At 48.5% G+C, this 25,161-nt stretch overlaps 3 protein-coding genes across 21 annotated transcripts in view; 2 read left to right on the top strand and 1 right to left on the bottom strand.

Moving 5' to 3' along the window:
- SCUBE2 (signal peptide, CUB domain and EGF like domain containing 2) overlaps positions 1-15,788 on the top strand; it is a 95,256-nt gene extending 79,468 nt beyond the window's left edge. For 6 of the 19 annotated variants that reach the window (XM_023646019.2, XM_023646014.2, XM_023646013.2 and 3 more), the window contains 6 exons: positions 764-931; positions 1,649-1,810; positions 2,410-2,607; positions 3,670-3,822; positions 7,867-7,946; positions 9,108-11,459. In XM_023646019.2, the coding sequence (XP_023501787.1) occupies positions 764-931; positions 1,649-1,810; positions 2,410-2,607; positions 3,670-3,822; positions 7,867-7,946; positions 9,108-9,260 (914 nt within the window). In that variant the 3' untranslated portion in view covers positions 9,261-11,459. Of the gene's footprint in view, positions 1-716; positions 932-1,648; positions 1,811-2,409; positions 2,608-3,669; positions 4,009-7,866; positions 7,947-9,107 lie in introns of all 19 variants that reach the window. The other 13 variants (XM_070274740.1, XM_070274738.1, XM_070274737.1 and 10 more) reach the window with 11 other exon arrangements.
- A 1,038-nt stretch (positions 15,789-16,826) lies between these two features.
- On the bottom strand, positions 16,827-23,952 carry LOC138925205 (uncharacterized). Its single transcript, XM_070274745.1, has 3 exons — positions 23,740-23,952; positions 22,849-23,629; positions 16,827-19,240 (listed from the first exon to the last, which is right to left on the bottom strand). The coding sequence occupies exons 2-3, from the start codon at positions 23,568-23,570 to the stop codon at positions 19,231-19,233; spliced, it is 732 nt and encodes a 243-aa protein (XP_070130846.1). The 5' UTR covers positions 23,571-23,629; positions 23,740-23,952; the 3' UTR covers positions 16,827-19,230.
- The window catches only part of NRIP3 (nuclear receptor interacting protein 3), a 21,754-nt gene continuing 20,499 nt past the window's right edge, over positions 23,907-25,161 (top strand). Inside the window, exon 1 of the mRNA XM_001504910.6 lies at positions 23,907-24,185. Coding sequence (XP_001504960.3) covers positions 24,030-24,185 — 156 coding nt within the window. The 5' untranslated portion in view covers positions 23,907-24,029. The remainder of the gene's footprint in view (positions 24,186-25,161) is intronic.

Genomic DNA, 25,161 nt, shown 5'->3' with positions numbered 1-25,161 from the left:
TCGTTAAACACTATTATATCTATGACTTATGGGTAGAAAAAGACCATGACAATTAACAGAAGAGAGACGATTAGGAACCCAAGAGACAACGGATTTTTATAGCATCTTGTCAATGACAAGCTAATTCCTAAGAAACATGTGCTTTTAGAAATCCTTTTGTTTATGGCTATTCTTCTTGTCATAAACTTAAAAAAATAAATAAAGTAAGGTGCCACTGGCCCCTCTGTCAAGCTGGGTTGAATTGGCTGGATTTAGTAGACTAACTGAGGGAGGTCAGGACACGCCTCAGTGTAAGGAGAGGTCACTTAGTAAATATAATTGATAAAACAGGGGAGACTTCCGTGACCCGAAGGGTCTTCATTTCACTAGGATGTCATCAGCTGGGTGAGGGTGATTTCTGGGTCGAACTACCAAATTGGTTCCAGAGCAGAGAACTGCCTCTCTCAGGGCTCCTGCGTTGCAGGGGCTGCCTGAGCACTGTGAGTCCTGATTCTGAAGCGTACTCAGGCGGGCCCCAGACTTTGGAAGTAGGTGACACTTGGCTCCTTGGTTTCCATCATTGCACTGTGCTGTGTAGCCCTGTGGGTAAACATCAGGTGCTCACATTGCCACCCATTCAGGGTCAGTGGCAGGGCAGAACAGGGCTCCCGTCGCTGAGGTGGGAGTTAAGTCAGCAGAGGGTGACAGGCCTGACCAACGTCTGATCTCATCTGCAGAAAGATGGGAAAGGGCCTTGCTCACCTCGGGTCATTGGTGCCCGCAGGTCTGTGCCAGCCTGGTGAATACTCTGCGGATGGCTTTACACCCTGCCAGCCCTGTGCCCTGGGCACATTCCAGCCTGAAGCCGGCCGTACTTCCTGCTTCCCCTGTGGAGGAGGCCTCCCCACCAAACACCTGGGAGCCACTTCCTTCCAGGAATGTGAAACCAGAGGTGAGGACTTGGCAGCCTGCCTTTTTCCAGAACTGAATTTCCCTTTTGAGAACCACGGTAGTCTGGTAAAGCTCCAATCAGGCCCAGCCCAGAGGTGATCTGTGTGGTGCCCCAGTGGCCAGGAGGTCAGGTGCCAGCTCCATCCACCCCTGCAAGATGTGCAGGGAGCACAGGACCTCCCCAGGCATGTCTCCCCCAGCTGCCTTGGCCCCTTCGGATGGGCTGACTAGAGGGACGATAGGAGAGATGAGCAGGTTTTGCACACAAGTTCCTCAGCTCCTTCCTTCCAGCCTTCCTCCATCTCAGCTGCCCACTCCAGAACAGGTCCTACCCCTTCTCCAGAGCCCACCCCTCCTGCCTCTTACAGGAGCCCAACTCCAAGCCCAGTATCAGTTCTGCGGCCCCCAGTACTCAGTGACGTGCTCTGCGTGGAGACTGGAGTTTTGATCATTTATGCCTTACTCTGCGTGGACCATGAACTCTCTGAAGATACCTGTGCCTTGCTCCCTTTGTCTTTTTCTCAGTGTCATGAGTCACAGGTCCCACCCAAGCTGGCTATTTAGGGAATTATTGATTAGCCCCAGATTAGTAGGGAAGCAGTACTTCACTTGGGCATAAAAATTTATTTCATAAACTGTGGAACCTTTTATGTTGCGTTTGATGCAAATACAGTCTTTGGTTTTTTTTCATTCTTTCCATCTTCCCCTGCCCCCACAGTTCAGTGTTCCCCTGGACATTTCTACAACACCACCACTCACCGATGTATTCGTTGCCCGGCAGGAACATATCAGCCTGAATTTGGAAAAAATAGTTGTGTTTCTTGCCCAGGAAATACTATGACTGACTTTGATGGCTCCACAAACATAACCCAGTGTAAAAGTAGGTTTCTTTCTAAAGCTTTTCACAGTCTTGAGTAACAGGGCAAGTGCCTGGGTCCACCTGGGGACGGGGGGTGGCAGGGGTCCCAGGTTCATTCAGAACCATGTAGACACTGTTAGCCCAGCTCCCGGCTCTGCAGAACAGCTCTGGAGGAGAACAGAGCTTGACCCCTCGCTACTCACCTTTATTGATCTTGGCTACTTCTCCAGGCACATACACAGGCTGTACTTGCTGTAATTTCCTCCTGGCGGCAAAATTTCAGTCCAGCCCAGTTCAGCAAGCATTGTCTGAGGACCTGTTATATGCCAGGCACTCCAAGCAGAATAAGTCTCTGGCCCTGCAGGCAGCACAGGCCTGGGATTGCAGAGGAGGAAGCAATTCACTCTGTCTGGAGAGATGAAGAAAGGCTTCTGGAGGGCATGAGAAGGTTTTGATGGGGAGGGTGGAGGAGAGCAGGAGAAAGAGATTGATGCACAAGAGAGCAGCTGGGAGGAAGCACAGACTCAAAAAAGTAAAAGGCTTTTGGGGAAGAAGACACAGGCCATGACAGAGTGACGACTGTGTTGTGCCTTCATGACTCATGGCATTTGCTCTTCCAGACAGAAGATGTGGAGGGGAGCTGGGAGATTTCACCGGATACATCGAATCCCCAAACTACCCAGGCAATTACCCGGCCAACACTGAGTGTACGTGGACCATCAACCCACCCCCCAAGCGCCGCATCTTGATTGTGGTCCCTGAGATCTTCCTGCCCATAGAGGACGACTGTGGAGACTACCTGGTGATGCGGAAAACCTGTGCGTCTCACTCTCTGCTCCCCTCCCCTTCTAAGGGCATCCGGGAAGCCTGACGGCATGTTCCCCAGCTTTAAATGTGAGAAGCAGACCAAGAAGGTCACCTCCATATTAGAACAGAGATGGGACATGAATTTGCAGAGTTTGCCAAGAAACAAAATTTAGACAAAAACCACCTGTTGAAGTCTCTTGCTGAGCCCCAGAGGTAGTGATCCTGCAGGTCAGCCTTCCCCTCTGTGCTCACTGGGACCTCTTCCACGAGGACACAGAGTCAATGAAGCTCGTGCAGGCCTGGCCCCAGACACTTGCCTCACCCTGGCAGGCAACTCATGGCCTGGGGACTGACCAAGGCCAAGGCACAGTCCAGCCAGGAGGGACCCTCCTCTCATCCTGACATGTGACTCAGTGTCCATAAAGGGACGCTGCCATCCACACAGCGTAAAGGCAGTGTAGTGAGTGGGCTCTGCAGCCAGACAGCCTGGATCTGAATCCCAGCTCACCTCTTATTAGTTCTGTGATCTTGGACATACATTCTGACTCTTTCTGTGCCTCAGTTTCCTCATCTGTTAAAATGGGGGTAATAGTTGCTACCTCCTACGGTTATGACCCTGGGCGAGTTCTTAATCTCTCTGTTAATGAGGTAACAACTGCAGCCACTTCCTATGGTTTATGGAGGGTTAAGTGAGATAAAGTCCATAAAGTGCTCAGCACACTGTCTGGTCTTGGGAAGCTGCAGTAAATGGCGGTGATTAATGCTAGATTACAGCAGGTCAGCTCTGGAACGTGAGGGCCCTCTCCTCAGCTTCTGCAGCGAATGCTGTGGCCCGGGCTGCTGCTGTTTGCAGAGCCTTGGGCCTTTCAGTTAGCTTTCCCTGGGGGCCCACAACCACCAGCTGCATCTACTCTATTTCCAGGACTTTGGCCCTTATGATGGCTCAGCGGGGCCTGAAGAGCTCTTGAGCGTAACTTGTTTTATGGCGTGAGCGTTTGAAAAGATGAGCGTTCACTGTCTGCCTGCGCAGTGATGAGTCTTGAACCCCACCCCCCTCCAATTTCCCTTGGCAGCTTCGTCCAATTCTGTGACAACATATGAAACCTGCCAGACCTACGAACGCCCCATCGCCTTCACCTCCAGATCGAAGAAGCTGTGGATTCAGTTTAAGTCCAATGAAGGGAACAGTGCCAGAGGGTTCCAGGTCCCATACGTGACGTACGATGGTAAGCACTGTGAAGCTCAGGCTGCAGAATGTGGAAGGAGCTTCTCTGCTTTGAACAGAACCGACTTCTGGGCCAGCTGGTGGATTGCTGACAAGCACACATGCTCAGAAAGGCAGGCAGGATAAGGAGAAAGGACATTGCCGACTCACAAGTGCCAAATTTTAAACAGGCATTTGAGGACACATAGTAAGTGCTTCTAAAACATGAAAAGATGTTTTAGAAAATAAATAAGAGTGAGCAGAGCTTGGTGGGTAAGAACATGGTGTTGGAGTCAGCCAGCCTGGGTATAATCTCTTCTGTGACTTTGTGTATGTTACTTAGCATCTCTAAGCCTCATTTTTTAAATGTGTAAATGAGGATAATCATTAGACTTAATGTGAGATTCAATGGGATCATCTATAAAGGACTTGGTGCAGTGCTCAGCACATAGTAAATGCTCAGTGAATATTAACTTATTCTGACTGTGGCTTTTATTATATGGAATCCTGAGTAGGGGGAAAAAGACCCAAGTTCTGGTCCTGTCTCTGCCACTAGCTCACTGTGCGATTTTGGGCAAGTCAGATGACTTCTCTGGTTTCATTTTCGTTTTGTTAAATGAAGAGGTGGTCCATCTGAGCCCTGGGGCCCTACCCAGCTCTGAGACTTGGTCAACCTCATAGTCTTGGAGGACCTCACAGTCTAGAGGGGGAAGAGTCATCTGTTCATTCATGAATTTATTCATTTATCTATCCAACAAATATTTAATAAGCCTACTGTGCCAGGCACTGGGTTAGGTGCTAGAGACACAAAAAAGTACATTGTCATAGATGCTATAACAGGGCACATACAAAGCTCTGAGTGAGCACAGAAGACAGGGTAGCGGTTAACTTTGCATGGGTTTTTAGAAAGAGCAGAGCAAAGTCTCAAGAAATTTGGGTCTTGAGAGAACATATGAGTTTTCTTATAAGTGGGAGGAAGAACATTCAGGAAGAGGGAACGACATAGACAAAAGGATGGAGGACCTGGCATGTTAGGGACTGATGAACAGCCTGATTTGGCCAATTGGTAGGGTGCATGAGGCTTAGCAGTGAGGAATGGGATTAGAAGGTGGTGAGGTTGGGCTGTGAAGAGCCTTGAGTGCCAAGCTCAGAAGGGTAGATCTAATCTTACAGGGAGCCCTTCAAGGTTTTTAGGCAGACAAGTACCAAAAGGAGATGGGTTTCCTAAAAATACTTCACATGGTTTATTTCTACCATGTGACACAAGCTAGAATCAGCATCCCTGTGCCTGAAGCCACGTCAAACACCCAAGACGAGGGCTCTTAGTCTCGGACTCCTACGTGGACACAGATGCCTCCCACGTGGCTGTGCTGAGAGAGACAGAGCACCTCACCTACCTGAAAGCAGCCAACGGACAACCTCCCCCATCTGGAAATCAGGATGGAACCAAAAGCCAATGAGACTCTAAAATAAACATCACCAAAGCTCACACACTTCAGTCTGGCTGTTCTCAACCCTGCCTTTGTGACACACGAAAACGTCTGGGCATTTGTTTTATTCAAGAAAAGAGTTGTAGCTTGAACCCAGGGAAATTACACATAACCCTGGTTAGGCCCATGAGAGTGTGTCTTGCACAGCAGAAAATAGTTGAAAACTGCTGCTTTGGCCACTGGGCAGGCAGAAGCCCCAAGGTCTTCACTCAGAGCCTATTTAGTCTTTTTTTCCAACATAAATCTCAGACAAGTTTGATATCTTGTTTCCAAGCCCAGAAGAATAGAAATCACATTTCAAACGGGCAGGCGAGGCTGCTACAGACCAGCCCCCTGACCACTGGAGAGCAGGGAGAATTGTAGTGGTGGCTGACATGTCCTGAGCATTACTGAGTACCAGGCATGCGCTCAGTGCTTTCGACGTGGCACGTTCCTCACAGTCACTCTATGAAGTGGACACAGTTCTTTCCTGATTTTTCAGATGAGGCCACTCAGGCTTAGAGATTTACCAAACTGGCCCAAGGTCACAGCAGGACAAAGTTGCAGAGCTGGGACCGGCCCAGGTCTGTGGGACTCCAGGGCCTGAGTTCTTACCTACAACATTTGACTGCTTTTCTCATGACACTTGGAGCAGGTGAGGAGACACAGGAGTTCTTAAAAGCAGAGGAGCTATTTTTTAACAGACAGCAGTCTGGAAGCATTTAGTGTGGTGGCAAACAGCTCTGAGTCCTCTCTTACACCAGGACGCAGCACAGCAACTGGCGTGCCTAGTGCTAAACTTCCACCATCAAGATGAGCTGACTCTCTGCGGTAGAGACTCTCCAGCAGAGGAATTCCAGATAAAAAACTTGTACCCAGGGGCCAGTCCTGTGGCATAGCGGTTAAGTCCAGCGTGCTCAGCTTTGGCAGCCTGGGTTTGTGGGCCCAGATCCCGGGCACAGACCTACACCACTTGTCAAGCCATGTTGTGGTGGCGACCCACATACAAAATAGAGGAAGATGGACAGGACACAGATGTTAGCTCAGGGCTAATCTTCCTCAAGCAAAAAAAGAGGAAGATTGGCAATGGGTGTTAGCTCAGAGTGAATCTTTCTCACAAAAAAACCCATCAAAAACAAAACTTGTACCCATACTCATATTTTATATCGACTGAAATAAAAGAACAAGAAGAAAGATACCACATGAACAGAGTACCAGTGATATTGTACATGTATTAAATTAGTAATTATGAGTATTATACTATTAATTTTCATTTACCATCCCTTGACTAGGAGCAACTATTCAAGAACTCCTCCCACACAGTTCCAGTGATGTTCTTATGGTTTGTTAGGTTTTGTTGCACATGATATGCACACAAAGTCATTTTTTTCTGCCTAGAATTTGAAAAAGATTGCGTTCTGCATATGCTTGATTTGAATTACAACTATAATAAATAGGCTAGACTTTGAAAGGGGGGATTTGGTTTACATCGTGTGCACTGCATTTAATGTGTATGTCAGGACCAAAAATTATTTGAGAAAGCAAACACAGCTTTCTTCCCTCCCCAGTCAGACAAATTCTCCCCGCCCCCAAACTCATTCAAAAAAGAGGAGAGAAGAGTCTTGCTAGGTGGGTAAGAGGATTGATTGTTTTACATAGTACAAGGACAGAGAGGGGGAAAAAAAGGGAGAAAAGTGGAGAGGGAGAGAAAAGCCAGGAGCCCAGATGAGCTCACCAGGGAGTGAGTACAGACAGAGAAGAGGAGAGACCCAAGCCCTGAGCCCTGGAACCTCCCACAGTAAGAGGTCAGGGAGAGGAAAAGCAAAGGATTCTCTGAGGCCAAAACCAGTGGAGGAGGAAGAAAACCAAAGAGCATGGTGTCCTGGAAACTGAGTGAAGAAGCGGATCAAGAAGAGGTGACCAGCCAGGTCAAGTGCTACTGATGCCTCAAGGACGATGAGGACTGGGAGCTGACCTTTGGGATCTAGCAACATGAGGGTCACTGGTGACCTCGACAAGCAGTTTTGGAGGAGTGGCGGGGGCCAAAGCTGACTGGATTGGGTTTGGGAGGGAAAGAAAGGAGAAGAATTGGAGAAAATGAGTGTTGACAATTCTTTCAAGAGTTTTGCTGCAAAGGGGAGCAGAGACGTGGGATGGAAGCTGGAGGGAGAAATGGGATCAAGAGAGGGATTTTTTTGGATCAGAGACATAACAGCATGTTTGCATGCTGACGGGAAAGACCAGTAGAGAGAGAAAATTTTATCATGTAGGAAAGAAAGGGCAAAATTACTGGAACAATGCCCTAGATTTGGTGAGAGAAGATGGAGCTGGTGAGCAGAGTGGAGGCATGGGCCTTGGCTAGTGCATGGAGGGTTCACCTGAGGGAAGCGGGAAGGAAACATGGGTGCAGATGCTGGTAGGTGGGGGGTGGAGGAGTCTGTGGAAGTTCTGATTGCCTTCTTAGTATCAGAGTGGTCATTGTTCTGATAGCAGTGACAGAAGGGGTGTCTCTCAGAACTTATAAAAAAAAGAAAGAAAGAGTGAGTTTGGAAATAACTAAACCATACAAATGCAAAATATGTCCTTTATTCCAACAGAGGATTACCAGGAACTCATTGAAGACATAGTTCGAGATGGCCGGCTCTATGCATCTGAGAACCATCAGGAGATACTGAAGGTGAGTACAGACCTGAGGTGGACATGGCAGTCACCCACAGAGCTCCCCAAGCACCGCTGAGAAAGGTTTTCTTCTTGTTGCACACTGCCGCCTTTCAGACATCGAGCCTGCTCTGGGCTGAGGTCAGTTTTATATCTTCATGAGACATAATTAAAAAAAAATCCAGGTAGCTGTTTTCAGTGTTGTCAAGTGAAGTTGTATTTTTTTTTTCTTTCTTCTTTTTCTCCCCAAATTCCCCCAGCACGTAGTTGTATATTTTAGTTGTGGGTCCTTCTAGTTGTGGCATGTGGGATGCCGCCTCAATGTGGCCTGACGAGCAGTGCCATGTCCACGCCCGGGATCTGAACTGGCAAAACCCCGGGCCATCAAAGCGGAGTATGCAAACTTAACCACTCAGCCACTGGGCTGGCCCCTTCTTCTTTTTTTTTTTTTTTTTTAGGAAGATTAGCCCTGTGCTAATATCTGCTGCCTATCCTCCTCTTTTTTGCTGAGGAAGACTGGCCCTGACTTAACATCCATGCCTATCTTCCTCTACTTTATATGTGGGGCTCCTACCACAGCATGGCTTGAGAATGGTGTGTAGGTGCACCCAGGATCTGAACTGGGGAACCCTGGGCTGCCAAAGCGGAATGTGTGAACTTAACCGCTGCACCACTGGGCCGGCCCCTGAAGTTGTACTTTTTAATTTGGAAATGGGTGGGGAAGTAGGGGAAAACTTGTTTACCATAAATCCAAGCCAACCACAAATAGTATTTTCATGTGCATTCTCCAAATAGTTGAAGATTCTTGGCTCCTTGTTTATCCTTCAAGCCTAAAGTTTACCAAATTTTAGATACTTACAAGTAATTATCAATAAACACTTGCCAAAACACTAACCTTATAGATATTCCCAAAATTCCAATGTTGCCTCTCATCTGGTTTAGAAAAAGAAAACAGTTTTTTATATATTAAGTTTTCCTTTATAAAAGTAATACGTTTGTTGTAAATAACTAGGAAAAATAAAAACTGAAAAAAAAGATAAAAATCAGAGGAAACAATTTTCACAACGAGTTTTTCAGCTAGTCAACCTATTCCCTAACAGTGGGTCATTAGAGTTCCATTGGCAAAATGTCATAATGTTTAAATATTTTGGCCCAGTAACAAAAGTTCTGTTCTTTTCAGGATAAGAAACTGATCAAGGCTCTCTTTGATGTCCTGGCCCACCCCCAGAACTATTTCAAGTACACAGCCCAGGAGTCCCGGGAGATGTTTCCAAGATCCTTCATCCGATTGCTACGTTCCAAAGTGTCCAGGTTTTTGAGGCCTTACAAATGAGTCTGCCCACGTGCCACTCAGTACAGCGTTTGGCCTGTGGGCTGGTGGGATGCAGCCGTCTGCTTCTGCAGCCAGCATAGTCGGATATCCTGCCTCCAATAGCAGTGACTCGTTAGAGTTCAATTTTTATAGATAATACAGATATTTTGGTAAATTGAACTTGGTTTTTCTTTCCCAGCATTGTGGATGTGGACGGAGGATGGCTTTGAGGTGCACCTGCTTCCCATTGCTGAGGGCGGAAGTCTTGGCTCCATCAAGGGCTGGCTGAGCTGGACTTCAGTCAGCTCAGGTGAGACTCGCCTGTCCTTCTTGGTTCTCACTCCTCCTCGAGGGGCTGTGCTGGAAAGGAGGCCACAGGAGGGGCTGCCTTGTCTGAAACTTCAGCCTCCTCCAGCCCAGCCCTCCCTAAGGAAGCCCTCTGCACCCGGATGCAGGCTCTGACCAGGCAGAGTGAGAAAGGAGGAAGGGAAGGAGGGAGAGCCCTCCAGGTGCCACCCACCCACCTGAGACCGGGGAGGACTCTGTTTCTCCACAGTCTCTCCAGCCTGTGTGACCTAAGTTTGATCCTAGGAGCTTGAGTTCTAAGCAGCGATCATTAAAAATACTTAGAGCAGAAAGAATTAGAAATAAAAAGATAAAAACTAAGCACTTCCACAGACATAATAATGCAGGCCTATTGACGGCCTTCCTGGTTGCCAGCTTCCCCCTGTAGCAAGTGCACGTGCTGGTTAGCACCTCCAGCTGTGCCTTTAGACCCTCTGATGGGCACTGCATTTGGGCCTCAAGGGCTCAGCTCAGATGTGATCTTGTTGGTGGATAAAGATCTTCTACCATCGTGAAAAGGAGATTTCACAAACCCTGAGTCAGTACTGCCCAGAGTCTGGCTCCCACGGTGGGCTTCCCACCACAGGGCGTCCAAGGTCCGGGAGGACGTGGTGCAGAGCAGCCTGTCAGGGCCACCTTCCTTCCTCACTCTCCAAGGTCAGAGACTGTGTCAGCTTGGAGGACAGGAGCAGTGCCACTAACCGTGGTCTCACTCTCTTCATGGTCACACCACTGCCGGAAGCAGTGACACAGATCTGGCCTCTAAGTCCCGCAGAATCATCTCACTTTTGGTCAGCACAGGGGGGCCTCACAATCACTTTCTCCCATGGGAATTTAAATTTTCAATATTATTGAATTTTTAAAAATTTAAATCCACAGGCAAAAATCTCATTACATTGAACAAAACAAATCCTATCAAACAAACTGCCATTTCCCTAATGAATGGGCTGACGACACACAACCATAGTCTTTTCTTATTTCAGTAAAAAACTAACTCTGTACACAATCAATTCTCTACAGCAGAGTACTAAAAAAGACAGTTAACAAATGTTTTTGTAGAAAACAAAGACTATTTCATTATTGTTGAACTCATTTTTCACCTTGTGGTTTTGTGTTTTTTTAGCCTGTTAGTAACACTGATTTCTTTTTAAGCCCTAATCAAATTTTTCTCCTTTATTTGGATGAGTCCTAAATACCCATTTCCAAATTTCTCTTCAAAACTTGGAACATCGTCATTTTTTAACATAATCATTAATGCAAGCACTTGGAGTTTATAATACTGGAACTTGGCCTACCTTTCTGAGTCTAATCGTAAGATGAAAAGTCAAATGTAATATAACCTGAGTCAGTGACCTGACAGATGTGGAGGTGGATGAGCTGAACTGCACCACCTGTCCAAGCACGTTAGTAACTTTGTGCTCACGACTGTCTGATTCTGTATTGCTGAGTTCACAAGGCGGCTAGGGATGGGAGGACACAGGGGGTTGGAAGGAGCCTGGTCTCTGTGAAGCATCCTCCGGGAAAAGGCCCATGCACCAGAGCTGTGTTCCTGGTATGGGCACAAGCCGTGGAGGCCCTCTGGAAGCTTCCTCTTTCTACCTGTCCACCATCCTAAGAGATGCTATGGTCCTGCTGGAAGGCTGACTGACTGGGGCTACTGCTGCGACCTGCTGAACCAATAAATATTTATCGAACATCTGCTCTGTGCCAGGCAATGTTCTAGGCCCTGGGGATGCACAGTGACAAGATGGACAAGGTCCCTGCACTCATAGAGCTTACATTTTAGAGGGAGGAGACAGTGAACAAATAAATTACCATGAAAAGTATCAACTAGTAAGTGCTATGTTGAAAATTAAAACAGTTTGCTGTAACAGATCACTGCATGGCTCCTTTAGGTTTGGGGATTGTGGATGACTTCTCTGGGGAAATGATATTTCAACTGAAAACTAAATGGCAAGAAGGAACCAGCCTTGGGAAAATCAGGGGGAAGAGCATTCCAGAAAGAGGAAAGCCAAGTGCAAAGGCTGTCGGGCAGGAACAAGCATGGGGTGGATCACAGCCTAGTGAAAAGGCGAGTGGTATAAGATGGCGCTGGGGAACTTGACAAGGGCCAGAGCACATCGAGCTTTGGAATCCAGAATGAGGGGTTGGGCTTAATTCTAAAGACACTGTGAAGCTTTTGGAGGGGTTTAAGCAGAGAAGTGGGACGATCTGATTTATGTTTTTAAAAGATAGCTCTGGTTACTGTTTGAAGAATGGATTTTAGAAAGTAGGCATGGAGGCAGGGAGCCACTAACAAACTACTGCAACCAGCCGAGCAGTCATCCAGTGGGAGATGAGGTTGTCTGGGAGAAGGTGGTGGTAGCGGAGAGGAAAGAATAGAAGGATTCTGGATGTGTTTTGGAGGAAAGTCAACAGAACTTCCTGATGAGGACTGGATGGAAGGGGAAGGGAAAGATAGCAATTAAACATGACTCCTAGCTACTGGAGCAACTGGTGGATGGAGAAGACTGCAGGAGAAGCAGGTTTGGGACAGTTTTAAAATATGTCCACAAATTCTTTGATGCACCTTCCATGGAAAGTTGGGGGTCTTCTTCCCCTCCCCTTGAATCTGGGCTGTGACTACTTGACCAATATTATATGACAGAAGTAGAGTTTTACCAGTTCTGGACCCACAACTTAAGACACTGGCAATTTCCACTTCCTTTCCTTGGGGAACTCACACTGGGAACTCTGTCACCATGCCTTAAGGAAGCCATAAAAGCTTGTGGAGAGGCCATGTGAAGAGGAACCAAGGCCCCCTGCCCACAACCCAGATGAGCTCTCAGGTGACAGCTAGCAAAACTTGCTACATGAGTGAGCCATCTTGGGAATGGATTCTCCAGGTGATGCTTCCTGGAGCAGTCCCCGTTGAGCCATACCCAAATTACAGACCTGTGAGCAAAATCAATGATTATTATTGTTGTAAGTCACTAGGTTTTGGGTGATTTCTTGTGCAATAATAAGACACTGGAAAAGAAGAGATTGAGAGTTCAGTTTGGGCCATTCTAAGTATGAGATGCCTATTAGACATCCAAATGGAGAGTTCAAATAGGCAATTGGTTCTGTGAAGCCCCGGGAGATGTCAGGGCTGGAATATGAATTTTAATGTCACAGAATAAAGACATGAGACTGGTTGAGGTCACTTCAGAAAAGTATGTAGGTGAAAGAAGACCAGGGAGCTCTGAATCCTGGTATTCCCTGTGTGGGCTCAGGGACCAGGACTCAGAGGAGCTGCTTATGAAGTGAATGGGGAGAGGTCAGAGCGGAGCTTCAGCTTCCCTCCAAGAGAGCTGGTTCTGTGGGAGAACTCTGAGTGGGAGTGGAATCTGTACAAGTCCTTCCTTGCAGCTGTGGCTACTGCTCCTGAGCCGTTTACTGAACTGCTGCCTTCATGGATTTAGGAACGTTTCCCTTGAATTTCCAATGCTAATAAAAGAGTGTTTGCCTTTTCACACTAACAGATGATTAGTTTCACTTTGGAAAATTGCTCCCTCTGAATCATTCTCTGAGCTGTTACGTGTGTTGTCTGTAGGCACTCACTGGATTTAGGTTTGCAGGTGACTTTGTAATTGTCATGTGGTAACTTGGGAAAGGCGGTGGCTGCAGCGTGCAAAGCAAGGACTCACTTGCCCTCGGGCAGATCTTTGCAGGAAGGTGCTCCATGGCTGTTGTCTACTGCAGAACTGCTGCAGCCGGTGGGCCTGTGCACTGGGAAACCCAGGGGCCCACACCAGACCCAGCCTCGATCTTCTCGTCAACCCAGAAGAGATGCCTCTGCCTAGGGCTGCCAGCATCTCTGCTTCCTTTCACACAGCAGGATGGGTCCTCAGAGCCCTACTCAAGTCTACATCACTCTTAGCCAGTGTTTGAGAGGCAAATGGATTAAGTGAGACTGGAGTAAAGCAGCTCCTCATCACGTCGAGGAAGCCTTGTTACCTATGGCCTTCTTGCTAGGCAACCCATCATCTGCCTCCAAATCCAGGTCCTGGGCCTGGCCAGTAGATATCCATCCACGGGAAGTTAGAAGCCTTGCTGAGGCTCCCTTTCTGTGATGTCTTCTACTCCAGGGCTTGTGAACCCAGCTCAGGGGAGTCCTGAGTATGTGTGGTACCCTGCTTCCTTCTCCCTTCAGGCAGTCCTGATCAGCCTGCGGGAGACCATCCTCAGGGGCCTGAGGGGCCTGTGATTGACAGCCACAAAGACATAAGTACGCAGCAGGGATCACTTTACAGTGAACACAGTCGGAGCAAAATAGATTTAGAAAATAAAACCACTCTCATTCACAGGCAGGTCGCTCTAGCTAAATAAAACAGATTCAAATTAAACCCACCTACTGCAAACAATGATAATAACTCAGCATTGCTCGGTTTTCAGAGTATCTCATTAGGGGAATGTGACTACAGACCTTAGTTACCACTAACTCTTTGTTATGTGTTTGTGCATTCATTCATTTATGCAACATATTTATTGAGGGCTTTCTGAGTGCTAGGTATTGTAGGAGCTGGTGATACTGTAGTGAGCAAAATGCTCTTGTGGAGTTTAGATTCTAGTCGGGGGAGACAGAAATAAATAAACATCTACTGTAAAGTCAAGTGTGACAACTGTTAGAAAGAAAATAAAGAAGGGCGAAAGGATAGAGAATGAGGAGGCAGTGGGAGGGAGTAGCTATTTTCGAGAGGTGAGCTCATCATTGGAGTCATGAATCCACTGGCTCTTTAAACCAGGCCTGGCAGCCCTGGCCCTGACAAGCTCCGTAACTCACCCAGCAAGAATCTGACATTTCATCTCATGCTGGGCTCGACAAAGCTCCAAGTTGTGAACAAGCCATTTTGCAATTCCTAGAACAAGTGCCACCTAGTGGTTGTAAACAGCCTTGGAGGTTAAATGCCCATAACTGAAGACAAACTATTACCCATGCGGTGTTGGGGACCAGGGCTGTGGTTTGAGAACTGATTGATTGAATGTTGTTTGAGACAGCCCACATTCATTCATTGATCGTTATGGTCTAGGCACTATGCTAGGCTGGATACAGATGGCTGAGACAGGAGGAAAAAGGAGCTGAAAGGATGAGGGGAGAAAATCACCCTCAAATTGTAATCTTGTGTAATTTTCACCACCTGTAGTTCCAGGGGCTGCCACACGCCCCTGACTTGGACCATCCGCTGATCCTATATTCTATTCTAGGACTGAAGGATAACTTTGAGGTACAGTTCGGAGTTTTCTGTCTTTCCCCTACACAGCACAAAAGGTAGAAATACAAACCTACCTCAAATCTGAGATTTGGTGCTGGCTTTGCCTTGTTATACACATTTTGTGGCTAAAAAACAATTAATAGTTGCTGAACAGGAAATGGAACCGATGCCCCAGGGAGGACAGACACAGCAATGTGTGGCTGACGTGACCATGGCCAGCAGAAGACTGTGGCGGTAAAGACTGTGAGCTCACGGTGAGTCCTGGCCGGGCCTGCTGTGCTCAGAACTCTGCAGCCTTGTGGGTAACTCACTGTGCGTGACCACAAACTGGCCATCGACACATGGTGCCAACGCAGCCGCGTGCATATGATGCCTGGCCATCATAGAAAACTGTGGAAATAGAGCAAAATGCTAATGGTGGTAAAGCAAGAATAGGTGCCCGGAACCCTATGTTAGATCCAGGTGACTTGGCTTGAGGAAGGCAGCTTCCAGCAGCCACATCAGGTACCAAAGCTGGAGTTGTGGGTGATGTGGGTGCAACTATAAGAGGCTTGGTAAACCCTTACTCAGGGCTTCCAATGAGGAACTGAGATGACTCAAGCAGCATCACTTACCCAATATCCCCCTTCTCTATTCCTAATGTACTTTTCTAAGAATGCATTCTCTCTGTTTATCTTAGTGAAGGATTTCTCTGAGATTTATGTTTCATAGTGCTCATTTTCTCCAAGACTTCCATTATGTCCTCTGCAGTATCTGGATTTGTATCCTAGAACTGCCACTAAATAGCTGTGTGACCTGGCACAAGTTAATTAACCTCTCTGTGCCTCAGTTTCCTCTTCTAATAAGATAATGATAGTATCTACTGGATAGGGTTGTTGTGAGAATCAAATGAGTTCACATGTCGAAAAATCGTGGAACACTGCCTGGCATGTAGCAAAGCCTCAATAAATGTTAACCAGTATCATCATTATTATTGTCTCCCACTTCTTGAGACCTGAGAAGTTAAATCCAAGATACATTTTTTAAATGGGTTCACACTCTGCTGGCTTCTCCCATTTCACTGAGACATAAAGTCCTTTAGTTATAGGCTTTCTAGTGGGATGTGTTGTAGGAACAGAAGAGTTACAGTTTAAAGCAGGAATGAAAGACTATATGAAAACCTCTACCCTCTTGAGCTGGCAAGGGTGAAAGGCACTTTTCCAATCTCCAAAGATGGTTTCTCTCAGGTCAGGAACAGCACTCGCACAGAGATCTGCCACCCCTTCATCTGTCCTTGTTTCCAGTCCTCAGCCATGATGTGTGAGGATGGCAATACTTCCTGCTGAGCCCAGAATCACACATTCTCTAGACATGTTTATCTCAAGTTGGATGTCTCCAGCATGGAAAAGTCCAACCTCTGACTCCAGGGAGGCAGGACTCAGCGTTATAGGCAAACAAAGCCAACGAAGACACTCTCTAGGGCAGGGTGTGAACTCGGGGCCCAAAAGGATACAGTGAGGAATTTGCACGAGCCCTCATACTCAGTGGGACAAAGTCCCTGAAGAGACGTGAGGACACAGGCCTGGCCAAGGTGGATCTGACCACCGTGCAGCATGTGCCTGGGAAAGCACAGAACTCAAGGTGAAACATGCTGATGGAGAGTAGACAGCCTGAAAAGAGAAATTCATCTTTTTAAAAATCATAAATGGGAGAGAAAAAATCCCGTAGTTCTACAGTAGAGAAATCAGGCAATGCCTTGATCAGATGATCAAAATTATCATCTCCACCAAAGGACAGATTGACATCATGTGGCTCTAGATACCCTGAGGAGAACATCACCTAGACAGTACTCAGGCCAAGAATGCATAACCTCAATCTCACTACAAAGAAACTTCAGTTAAAAAACAAAACGAGGAGTACTCTATTTTTAAAAAGGGAGGGGAGTTGAAAAACTTGCACACCAAAGAAACTAAAAAACATTTGTGTTTCAAAGGGCACCGTGAAGAAAATCAAAAAGCAACTCATAGAATGGGGTTTTATTTATTTATTTTTTTTGGTGAGGAAGATTGGCCCTGAGCTAACATGTCCTAGAGGAAGATGACAATCTTCCTCCAAAGCCCCAGTACATAGTTGTATATCCTAGTTGTAAGTCATTCTAGTTCTTCTATGTGGGGTGCTGCCACAGCATGGCTTCATGAGCAGTGTGGTGTGTAGGTCCACACCCAGGATCTGAACCAGCGAACCACAAGCCGCCAAAACAGAGCATGCGAACTTAACCACTCAGCCACGGGGGTGACCCCTGGGAAGAAAATTTTGCAAATCATATATCTGACTTGTAGCTAGAACTCTTACAACTCAATAACAAAAGGACAAATAACTCAATTAAAAAATGAGCAAAGGATCTGAATATTTTTCTAAAGAAGAAAACAAATGGCCAATAAGCATATGAAAAAGATGCTTGCCATCATTAGCCATCAGGAAAATGCAAATCAAAACCACAATGAGACACCATGTCACACCCACTAGGATAGCTATAATCAAAGAGACAGATAATAGGAAGTGTTGGTGAGGATGTGAAGAGATTGTAACCCTCATACACTGCTGGTAGGGATGTAAAATAGTGCAGCCACTTCGGAAAAGTCTGGTAGCTCCTCAAAAGGTTAACAGTTACCATATGACCCCCCCAGCGCTACTCCAAGAGAAATGAAAGTGTATGTCCTCACAAAAACTTTTGTGTACACAAAAGCTCACAGGAGCAGTAATCATGATAGCCAAAGGGAGGAAACAAATGTCCATCACCTGATCAATGGCTAGACAAAATGTGATCTATCCACACAATGGAGTATTATTTGGCCATGAAAAGGAATGTAGTCCTGATGCATGCTACAACATGGATGAACCTTGAAAACATTCTGCTAAGTGAAAGAAGCCAGTCACAAAAGACCATATATCATATGATTCTGATTTTATGAAATGTCCAGAATAGGCAAATCCATAGAAACAGAACCCAAAATTACCGGTTGTCAAGGGCTGGAGAGCATGGGAGGAAATGGGGAGTGACTGCTAAAGGGTACATCGTGTCTTTGGGGTGATGGAAATGTTCTAAAATTGATGTCATGATGGTTTTGCAGCCAGTAAATGTATTAAAAATCATTGAATTGTGCACTTTTATGTGGATGTACTATATGGTATATGAGTTATATCAATAAAACAGTTATTTTTTTTTAAAAAAGATGAGGGCTGTAGTCTTCAAAAATGTCAATGTCATAAAAGACAGAGAAAGCTGTGGAAATGTCCCAGATTAAAGGAGGCTAAAGAGACATGACAATCAAATACAACACCTGCCCCTCGCCCAGATCCTATACTGGAGGAAGATGTCATTAAGACCAGTATCTGGGGGTTGGTCCTGTGGCCGAGTGGTTGGGTTCGCGTGCTGCGCTTCGGCGGCCCAGGGTTTCACTGGTTTGGTTCCTGGGCGCGGACATGGCACCACTCGTCAGGCCATGCTGAGGCGGCATCTCACATGCCACAACTAGAAGGACCCACAACTAGAAATACACAACTATGTACAGGGGGGCTTTGGGGAGAAAAAGGAAAAATAAAATCTTAAAAAAAAAAAGACCATTATCTGGTCAACTGACAACACTGAAACGTGAACAGTAGTTTAGATACAAGTATTGTATCAGTGCAAATTTATGAAGTTTCTATCTGTACTGTGGTTATGTAAGAGAAATATTTAGGAAATATACAATGAAGTGTTATTGGTAAAGGGTCATAATATACGTAACTTATCCTCAAATGGCTCAGAAAAAAATTTGCGTATGCATATGTGTTGAGGGAGAGTAAATTATGATATAGCAAATGGAGTAAAATGTTAATAATCTAGTTAAAGGATGTACAGGTATTCTTTGGGTTGTTTTTATTTTTACAACTTTTTGTAAGTTTGAAATTATGTCAAAATAAAAAGCTTAAAAATCACAAATGACTTTTCTCTCTGGGCAGTGCAGAGCTCTGTGAAAAGAGGTCAATAGAGTGAATGCTGTGTGTGTGTGTGTGGTGTGCAAATGTCTGCATGCCTGAGCGTCTGCACACGTTCCACAGAGCGCTTAGCCTCTCTGCTGCCAGTTGCCCCAGGCCTGAGGCTTGCCCAGAGGGGACTACTGACCTCTCATCGTCACACCCAAGTGGCAGGCTTAGTTACTGCGGGGGGAAGGTGGTGGAACCCTCCACGCTCCTGAAGTAGACCGAGGTAACCAGTGCGAGCTGCCCTGCAGGCTTTCTCGCCTTTGGCTGGATCAGACACAAAGAAACGGGGAGCAGCGGGTCGGGCCTAGGCTGTGCGGCATGCTGAGGGGCTTGCCATCTTCCGAGGTCTGCTTCCAGACTGAAGAGCCCCCAGTGGCCTCTGGACGGCAGCTGTTTCTCCAGGTTCTCTACCTATCTCTGAGAGGGGAAGGAAAGAGGAAAAGGACTCATATTTATTGAAGGCTCATTTTGTGCCAGGCTCTGTGCCCTCCATGTTATCTTATTTAAACCACACAGAGCCCTGCCAAATGGGTAAACTGAGGCTCAGAGAGCTGCAGTAACTTGGCCAAGGTCCCACAGCAAGCAAGGAGCAGAGCTAGGATTCAAAGCCAAGCCTAGATTCCCCTCTTTCCTCCAGACACTCTTGCTTCAGATACCGAGGTTTTTTCCCTCCTTTCTCTCCTCCTTGCTATCCAACTTGAGGTCACAACCTGTCCTCATCCCAGGAAGTAAAACAAAATAATTGCTGACAGGAATGGATCCAAAAGACCCATCCAACTTTGCAAAACACCAACGGGGCTGCCATCAGCCCGGTTTTACAAGGCTAAGATGACGTTGGGAATCACTCTGAAGGAAGAAGACAGAAATATCTCTTGTCCTTGCTTCAACCTGCCAAAGTAGACACAGTCTTCAGGGCTGGGTGCCAAGCTACGAGCACTGTGTAGCCAGAGATCCTGGCACACATATGGTACCTCGGAAGATGGCAAGGGACAGCTGTTTGAAGAATCTTCCTGCCAGAGGGAGTTGGGATGGTGGTGAGGAATTCAGAGGAGGAAGGGGACTCTGCAGCTACAAGGATGGGGGTAATGAGTGAAGGGGGACCCCGGGCAGCAGCCATCACTTCCAGGGTGTACCCAAAGGCAAAGTCAGAGTGAAATACACAAGTGGGACGGGAAGAAGGAAAAAAATTCCTTGGCAGTCTTGCCTTTCTCCTTTGTTCTTATCTCCTTTTCTGGCCTCCCAGCCCCGGTACTCATCCTGTACTCATGATGGCACTCTTCCCCATTCTCAACGGTCTCCCTGTTAGCTGAAGACCCAAAGGAGGCTTGCTGGGAGGAAGGTTTGTAAGCTTGGAGCTGCTGACAGTCATGAGACAGGAAGAGCCTGTCTACAGCGGCATTAGCTTAGAACTGAAACATTGTGATAATATCCTTTGAACCCTTGGATCCAGCCATGCCTGAAATCCCTGCACTATTTAATTACGGGAACCAAAAAGTTTGCATTTTTGCTTAAGAAATTTTCAACCAGGCTTGTCATTTATAATAAAAACAACAAATAAAATCCTAACTGGAACAGCATCAGCTTGTCTAGTACAATTTTCAAGGACAGATTCTCTGCAACAGCCAAGGCAGGATGCAGAGAACTTTAGAACAGAGCCACCGACATGATAAATTCAGAAGCCAGAAGCACCAGGGAGAGGAAGAGGCCAGCCCCTTCCTCAAGAGGCCTCAGTCCACGGAGGGGTCAGATGCTCAGGTCTGACTTGCATTGCCTGGAGCTCTGTAGGGCAGCTTGGAGGAGGCACAGGCCAGGGCCGTGACTTACAGGTTTTCCTGACGTGTCCCAGGGAATGATGGTAGCTGCCTTCTGCTGAGTTCTTACTGCATGCCACAATGTGCTGTGTGTGTTATTTCATTTAATCTTCACAGCAGCCCTGAGAGGCGGATGTGCTACTGGCATCATTTTCTAGATGAGGAACTGAAACTTAGAGTGGGGAAGTAACTTACTAGTCACACAGCCAGTAAGCAGCAGAGCAGGAATTTAACTCCAGTGTATTGGACTCCAAAACCTGTGCTTTTAACAACCATATTATACTTCTTTCAAGATGGGTCAATGGGGCAGGGAAGGTCGGCTATGTGGAGAATTAATAATGATCTTTTCTGTTGATACAGCCCTCCAGAGTCTACGAAGCCCCATTTTATATGCAATCTCACTGCATCCACTTTATAGATATGGAAACTGAGGCTTAGAGGTAGGAAGTGACTTGCTCAAAACCATTTGGGCAAACTAGATAAACTGCCCAGAGGTGATGCTCCTCAAATGAAGGCAGCCGGTCTGCAGTCTGCAGAAACTCAGCGTACGTGCAGGGGAGGGCTTGGCCTCACCACACTGACCCATGCTTGAGAGCAGTGATGGTATCAGTCTGGCTGAGGAAGAGCTCTGGGAGATGAGGGGACCAACTGGTGTTGTGGCCACAGATCCAGTTGCAGAACACAAACCCCACTACTGCAAAGAGCTCTGCATTCACAAAAAGATTCCCAGCTCCAGCCAAGGCCCTGTTTATTTTTCAGCAACACTTGATATGGACAAATTCCAGTTTGAGCAGAGACATTCAGCTTTCTGGTGTTCCCGGGGGGTGACGGGGACCTAGCTATGAAAAGAGCCCTTTTCTTCTGTTGGGCCATCCTCAGCAAAAAGGCTGCACACCTGAGCTGAGCCGCCTGAGGAGTGAGGAGTTGCAATCTACCTGCCTGGCCTCCTCTCAGAGGAAAGGAGCTGTCCCAGCCCTGGCCCCAGGGGCCCTCACTGTTGGGCCTGTCCTGATGCTTTGCCAAGCTCAGAGGTACTGTCCTAGAGAGACAAGGCAAGGCTGTCTTTTACCGTTCCCTGGGCGACTCGCGCCTGGAGGAGTAACCAGGCAGCGATCCAGGCGACAGGACAGAAGGGGCCAGGGCAGCCACTCTTGTTCACTGCTGGAAGTGTACCAGGGGACTAGAAGGTGAGCTGCAATCCCACTCCCACTTCCAGCCCTTGCTTCAGGAGACCCTGCCCTCCTGCGGGGGGTGGGGTGGGGGGGTGGGGTGGGGTGGGGGGAATCCAGCCCTGGGGCTTCCTTGAACCCAGGTGAGCACCCTCCAGACCTTCTGGATTTATTTTCCCACAAGCAGTCTGTGAGCTCTGAATCTAGGACAAGAGTTAAAGGCAGGAACGGAGGGAAAGAAGCAGGTTCATGAGGTCAAACTCAGCCCTTCCAGGTCTGGGAAGTTCAGCAGAGGTTCTGGGGGCAGATGGTCTGGGTTTAAAATCCCAGTTCTATACTTGTTTTCCTTGGGCAAGACCTTAACTTCTTGCCATATTTACACTAATATTCACTGAGCACCTTCTATGTGCTGGGGATTCAATGGTAAGCAAAAAATGGATTTAGTTGCTTTCTTGGAGCTTACAATTTGCGAAGGAGATAAATATTAATCAAACAACCAATAACATCCCCACCACTACCACCAAAAAAGGGAAACTCCAAGAGAGATACATAGTATACAATTAGGGAGAATTCACCCACTCTGGGAGGTCAGAGAAGACTTTCCTAAAGAAATGATAATGGGGCTGAGGTCTGTTTCCTGAACAGGGCAGGAGGGGCATTCCACATAGAGGGAACAGGATATTTAAAGGCAGGTCATTTGGCAAGAGGGTGAATGGCTCCTCCAAGGAACTGGAAGAAGGCTCCTGAGGCAAAAGTACAGAGTGGAGGTGGGGACAGACCATGCAAGAACGTGGGTCTTAAGAGCAACAGGAAGCCTTGTGTGGTGGTGTTAGCAGGGTGGTGAGATGATCACACTTGTAGTTTGAAAAGATTACTCCGGCAGCAGCCAACAAAGGATTGGAAGGGAACCAAGGCACACGGAGGAGACTGGTTAGGAGGTCTCAGATATTTGCCTGTAAAATGGGGATAATGATCATAGTATCTCTTAAGTGGTTGCCAGGATTCAATGAGATTCTGCATGTTAAGTCCCTGCATGTTCCAGTACCTGGCACACAGTAAAGGCTCAGTAGACGTCGTTATTGTTACTTCTCTTGGTTCTCTTCCGAGAGCAGATCTTTCTGCTTCACGCCTGCTCCTGTGAGAGAGGGTGGGAGAGGGTAGTCGTGGTGGTTTCGAGGGTGGAAATGCGGTTTGTCCTAAGTCACAACGTCGAGGCCAGAACCCAGGATACCTGAAGGCCCCATCAGAATGGCTGGAGAATATGAAAGACTCACGAAGAAAACCGGGTTCCAACTGCTCCCGGATGCATGACGGAGAGACAGGTGAAAGACCCTCCCAACGGTAAGCCCTAGAGTTGGCTGAGAAAAACGTGCTTTTCTGCCCAGTGTTCCGAAGAACGGGTGTAGGACCCGCACTCATGTGCAGTCCCGCGGAGGGGGGGCCCTCGCCACTCTTCAGCCCCAGGCTGACCCGCAGGCTTCCGCCCGGCCCTGCTTCCCGGGGCGGGCGCGGATGCCGGCCCAGGGCAGAGGGTTCCAGGAGGAGGGAGGGTCCCCGGAAGGCCGGCTCCAGCCCGCCCGCAGGGGCTGCCCCCTCCCCAGTCACGTGGCCTGGTGGGTGGCGACCGACCTGAAGTTGGAGAAATCCTGCCCGATCCCAACGCCGGAGTGCGCCGCCCGGGCTATGGGCGCTGGGGCTCCGGGACGGGGCGCGGGGAGGCGAAGCTGCAGAGCCGAGCAGCGGCGCGGACGGCAGGACGCGGGGCATGGCCCAGCTGTCGGTGGTCCCCGGGTCGGCCACGGCGTGGGCAGGTGAGGCGGCGGCGGCTGGGGTGGGAGAGGCTGCTCAGGCATTGGGCCCCCACACCCTATCCCGGTCGGGGGATGCAGGGCAGCCACAGTGGGAAGGGGCGGGGGGTAAAGCGGCCGAGGAATACCCTCGGCGCTCGGAGTCAGTCCTGCCAGCACCGCCCTTCTTCGCCGGTTCTTTCCCCCGGCCGGCCGGGCGAAGGACAGCTGACGCGGACGCCGACGTCCGGGAGCCGCAGGCCTAGCGGGGGCGCTGTGCCGGCCCCGCCTCCCGCGCGCGCACTGGCTGCTCCCCGTGACGTCACGCTCGGCTATAAAAGCCGCGGCGCGCGGCTCTCGCGGAGCTGGAGGAGCTCGAGGCTGAGGGCTGGCTGGGGGCGGAGGGTGCCGGGGACGCCGGGCCGCGAGCGCCTCTGCGATGTTTTACTCAGGGCTGCTCACCGAGGGCAGCCGCAAGGAGACCGACATGCGGCAGCAGCGCCGAATGAAGCAAGCTGTGCAGTTCATCCACAAGGACTCGGCCGACCTGCTGCCCCTGGACGGCCTCAAGAAGCTGGGCTCGTCCAAGGACACGGTGAGCCCCGCGGCCGCCCCCTCCTCGGAGCCCCGCGCGGCGCCCTTCGCGCGGCGCCCTTCGCGCTGCGCGCTCTCCCGGGCCGCCCCTTGCAGCTTTCACTGAGTCACCGGCACCCGCCCGCCGCTGTCCCGCTATGTATTGCTTTGTTTCGGGGTCCTCTCCATCCAGCGTCCCCCTGCTTCAGCTCTCAGGATTCCGTTGTCGCTTTTCTAGCTCGCGCGCCCTTCCCCTCTGCCGCCTCCCTTCGTGTGTCTCCCTCCCCAGCAGAAGAGACCCTGCCCTGCTTCTTACCCTCAGGTCGCCTTTCCTCCCCGTTATCAGCAATACCGAATTTGACTGCATGGGGCTTGAGCCTCGCAGGCTGCTTGGCCGGTCCTGTGACCCAGACAGAGGTCATTCCTAATGGGTGGAAGAAGGAGTGAACGAAGTGGGGAGCAGGGGTTGGGGCAGTCACCGTATCCAGATGCCCTTGTTGAATTCCTCTTCCCCCTATGCAAAATCTACTTGTCCGTTTGATTTTGGTCTCCTCTACCTTTGACCTTCCATCCCGAGAGGGGAGAGAGAAAAAGGGTCCAACGCGAAGATTTGCTGAACCGCAAGCATCTCTTCATCATTCTCATCCCTCCTCCTACCCCACTCCGACCCCCAAAGAGTGGATAGAGGGAGGAAGCCGGGCTGCTCCATCTCACCGAGCAGCTAACGTGGGGAGCTGGAGGTGGGGCTGGCGCAGGCTTTTTTCTAGCAGGGTTGTTCTTCGCGCTAAGAAGGATGAAACTCCAGCGCTGGAGGTCTGGGTTTAAAGACCGTGCTTAGCCTGTATCTATAGGAGGGAGAGGGATGGCTAAGGGTTACTAGTTTAAAGAACTGTATCTGACTTTCATGCCTCAGTCATTGTAGTGGTGCTGGGCCAAATGTATGTTTAGCTTTGTAGTTTTATGTGGAGTTTTCTTGTAGTTTACTTGTTTTCTTGAAT

This window comes from Equus caballus, chromosome 7 (assembly GCF_041296265.1).
Source record: "Equus caballus isolate H_3958 breed thoroughbred chromosome 7, TB-T2T, whole genome shotgun sequence".
Lineage (NCBI taxonomy): Eukaryota > Metazoa > Chordata > Mammalia > Perissodactyla > Equidae > Equus > Equus caballus.
This window is presented reverse-complemented; position numbering and strand designations above follow the sequence as displayed.

Bases quoted from the DNA above. Each gene is read 5' to 3' on its own strand.
- LOC138925205 (XM_070274745.1), bottom strand. From the start codon at position 23,570: ATGCCCCGCGTCCTGCCGTCCGCGCCGCTGCTCGGCTCTGCAGCTTCG.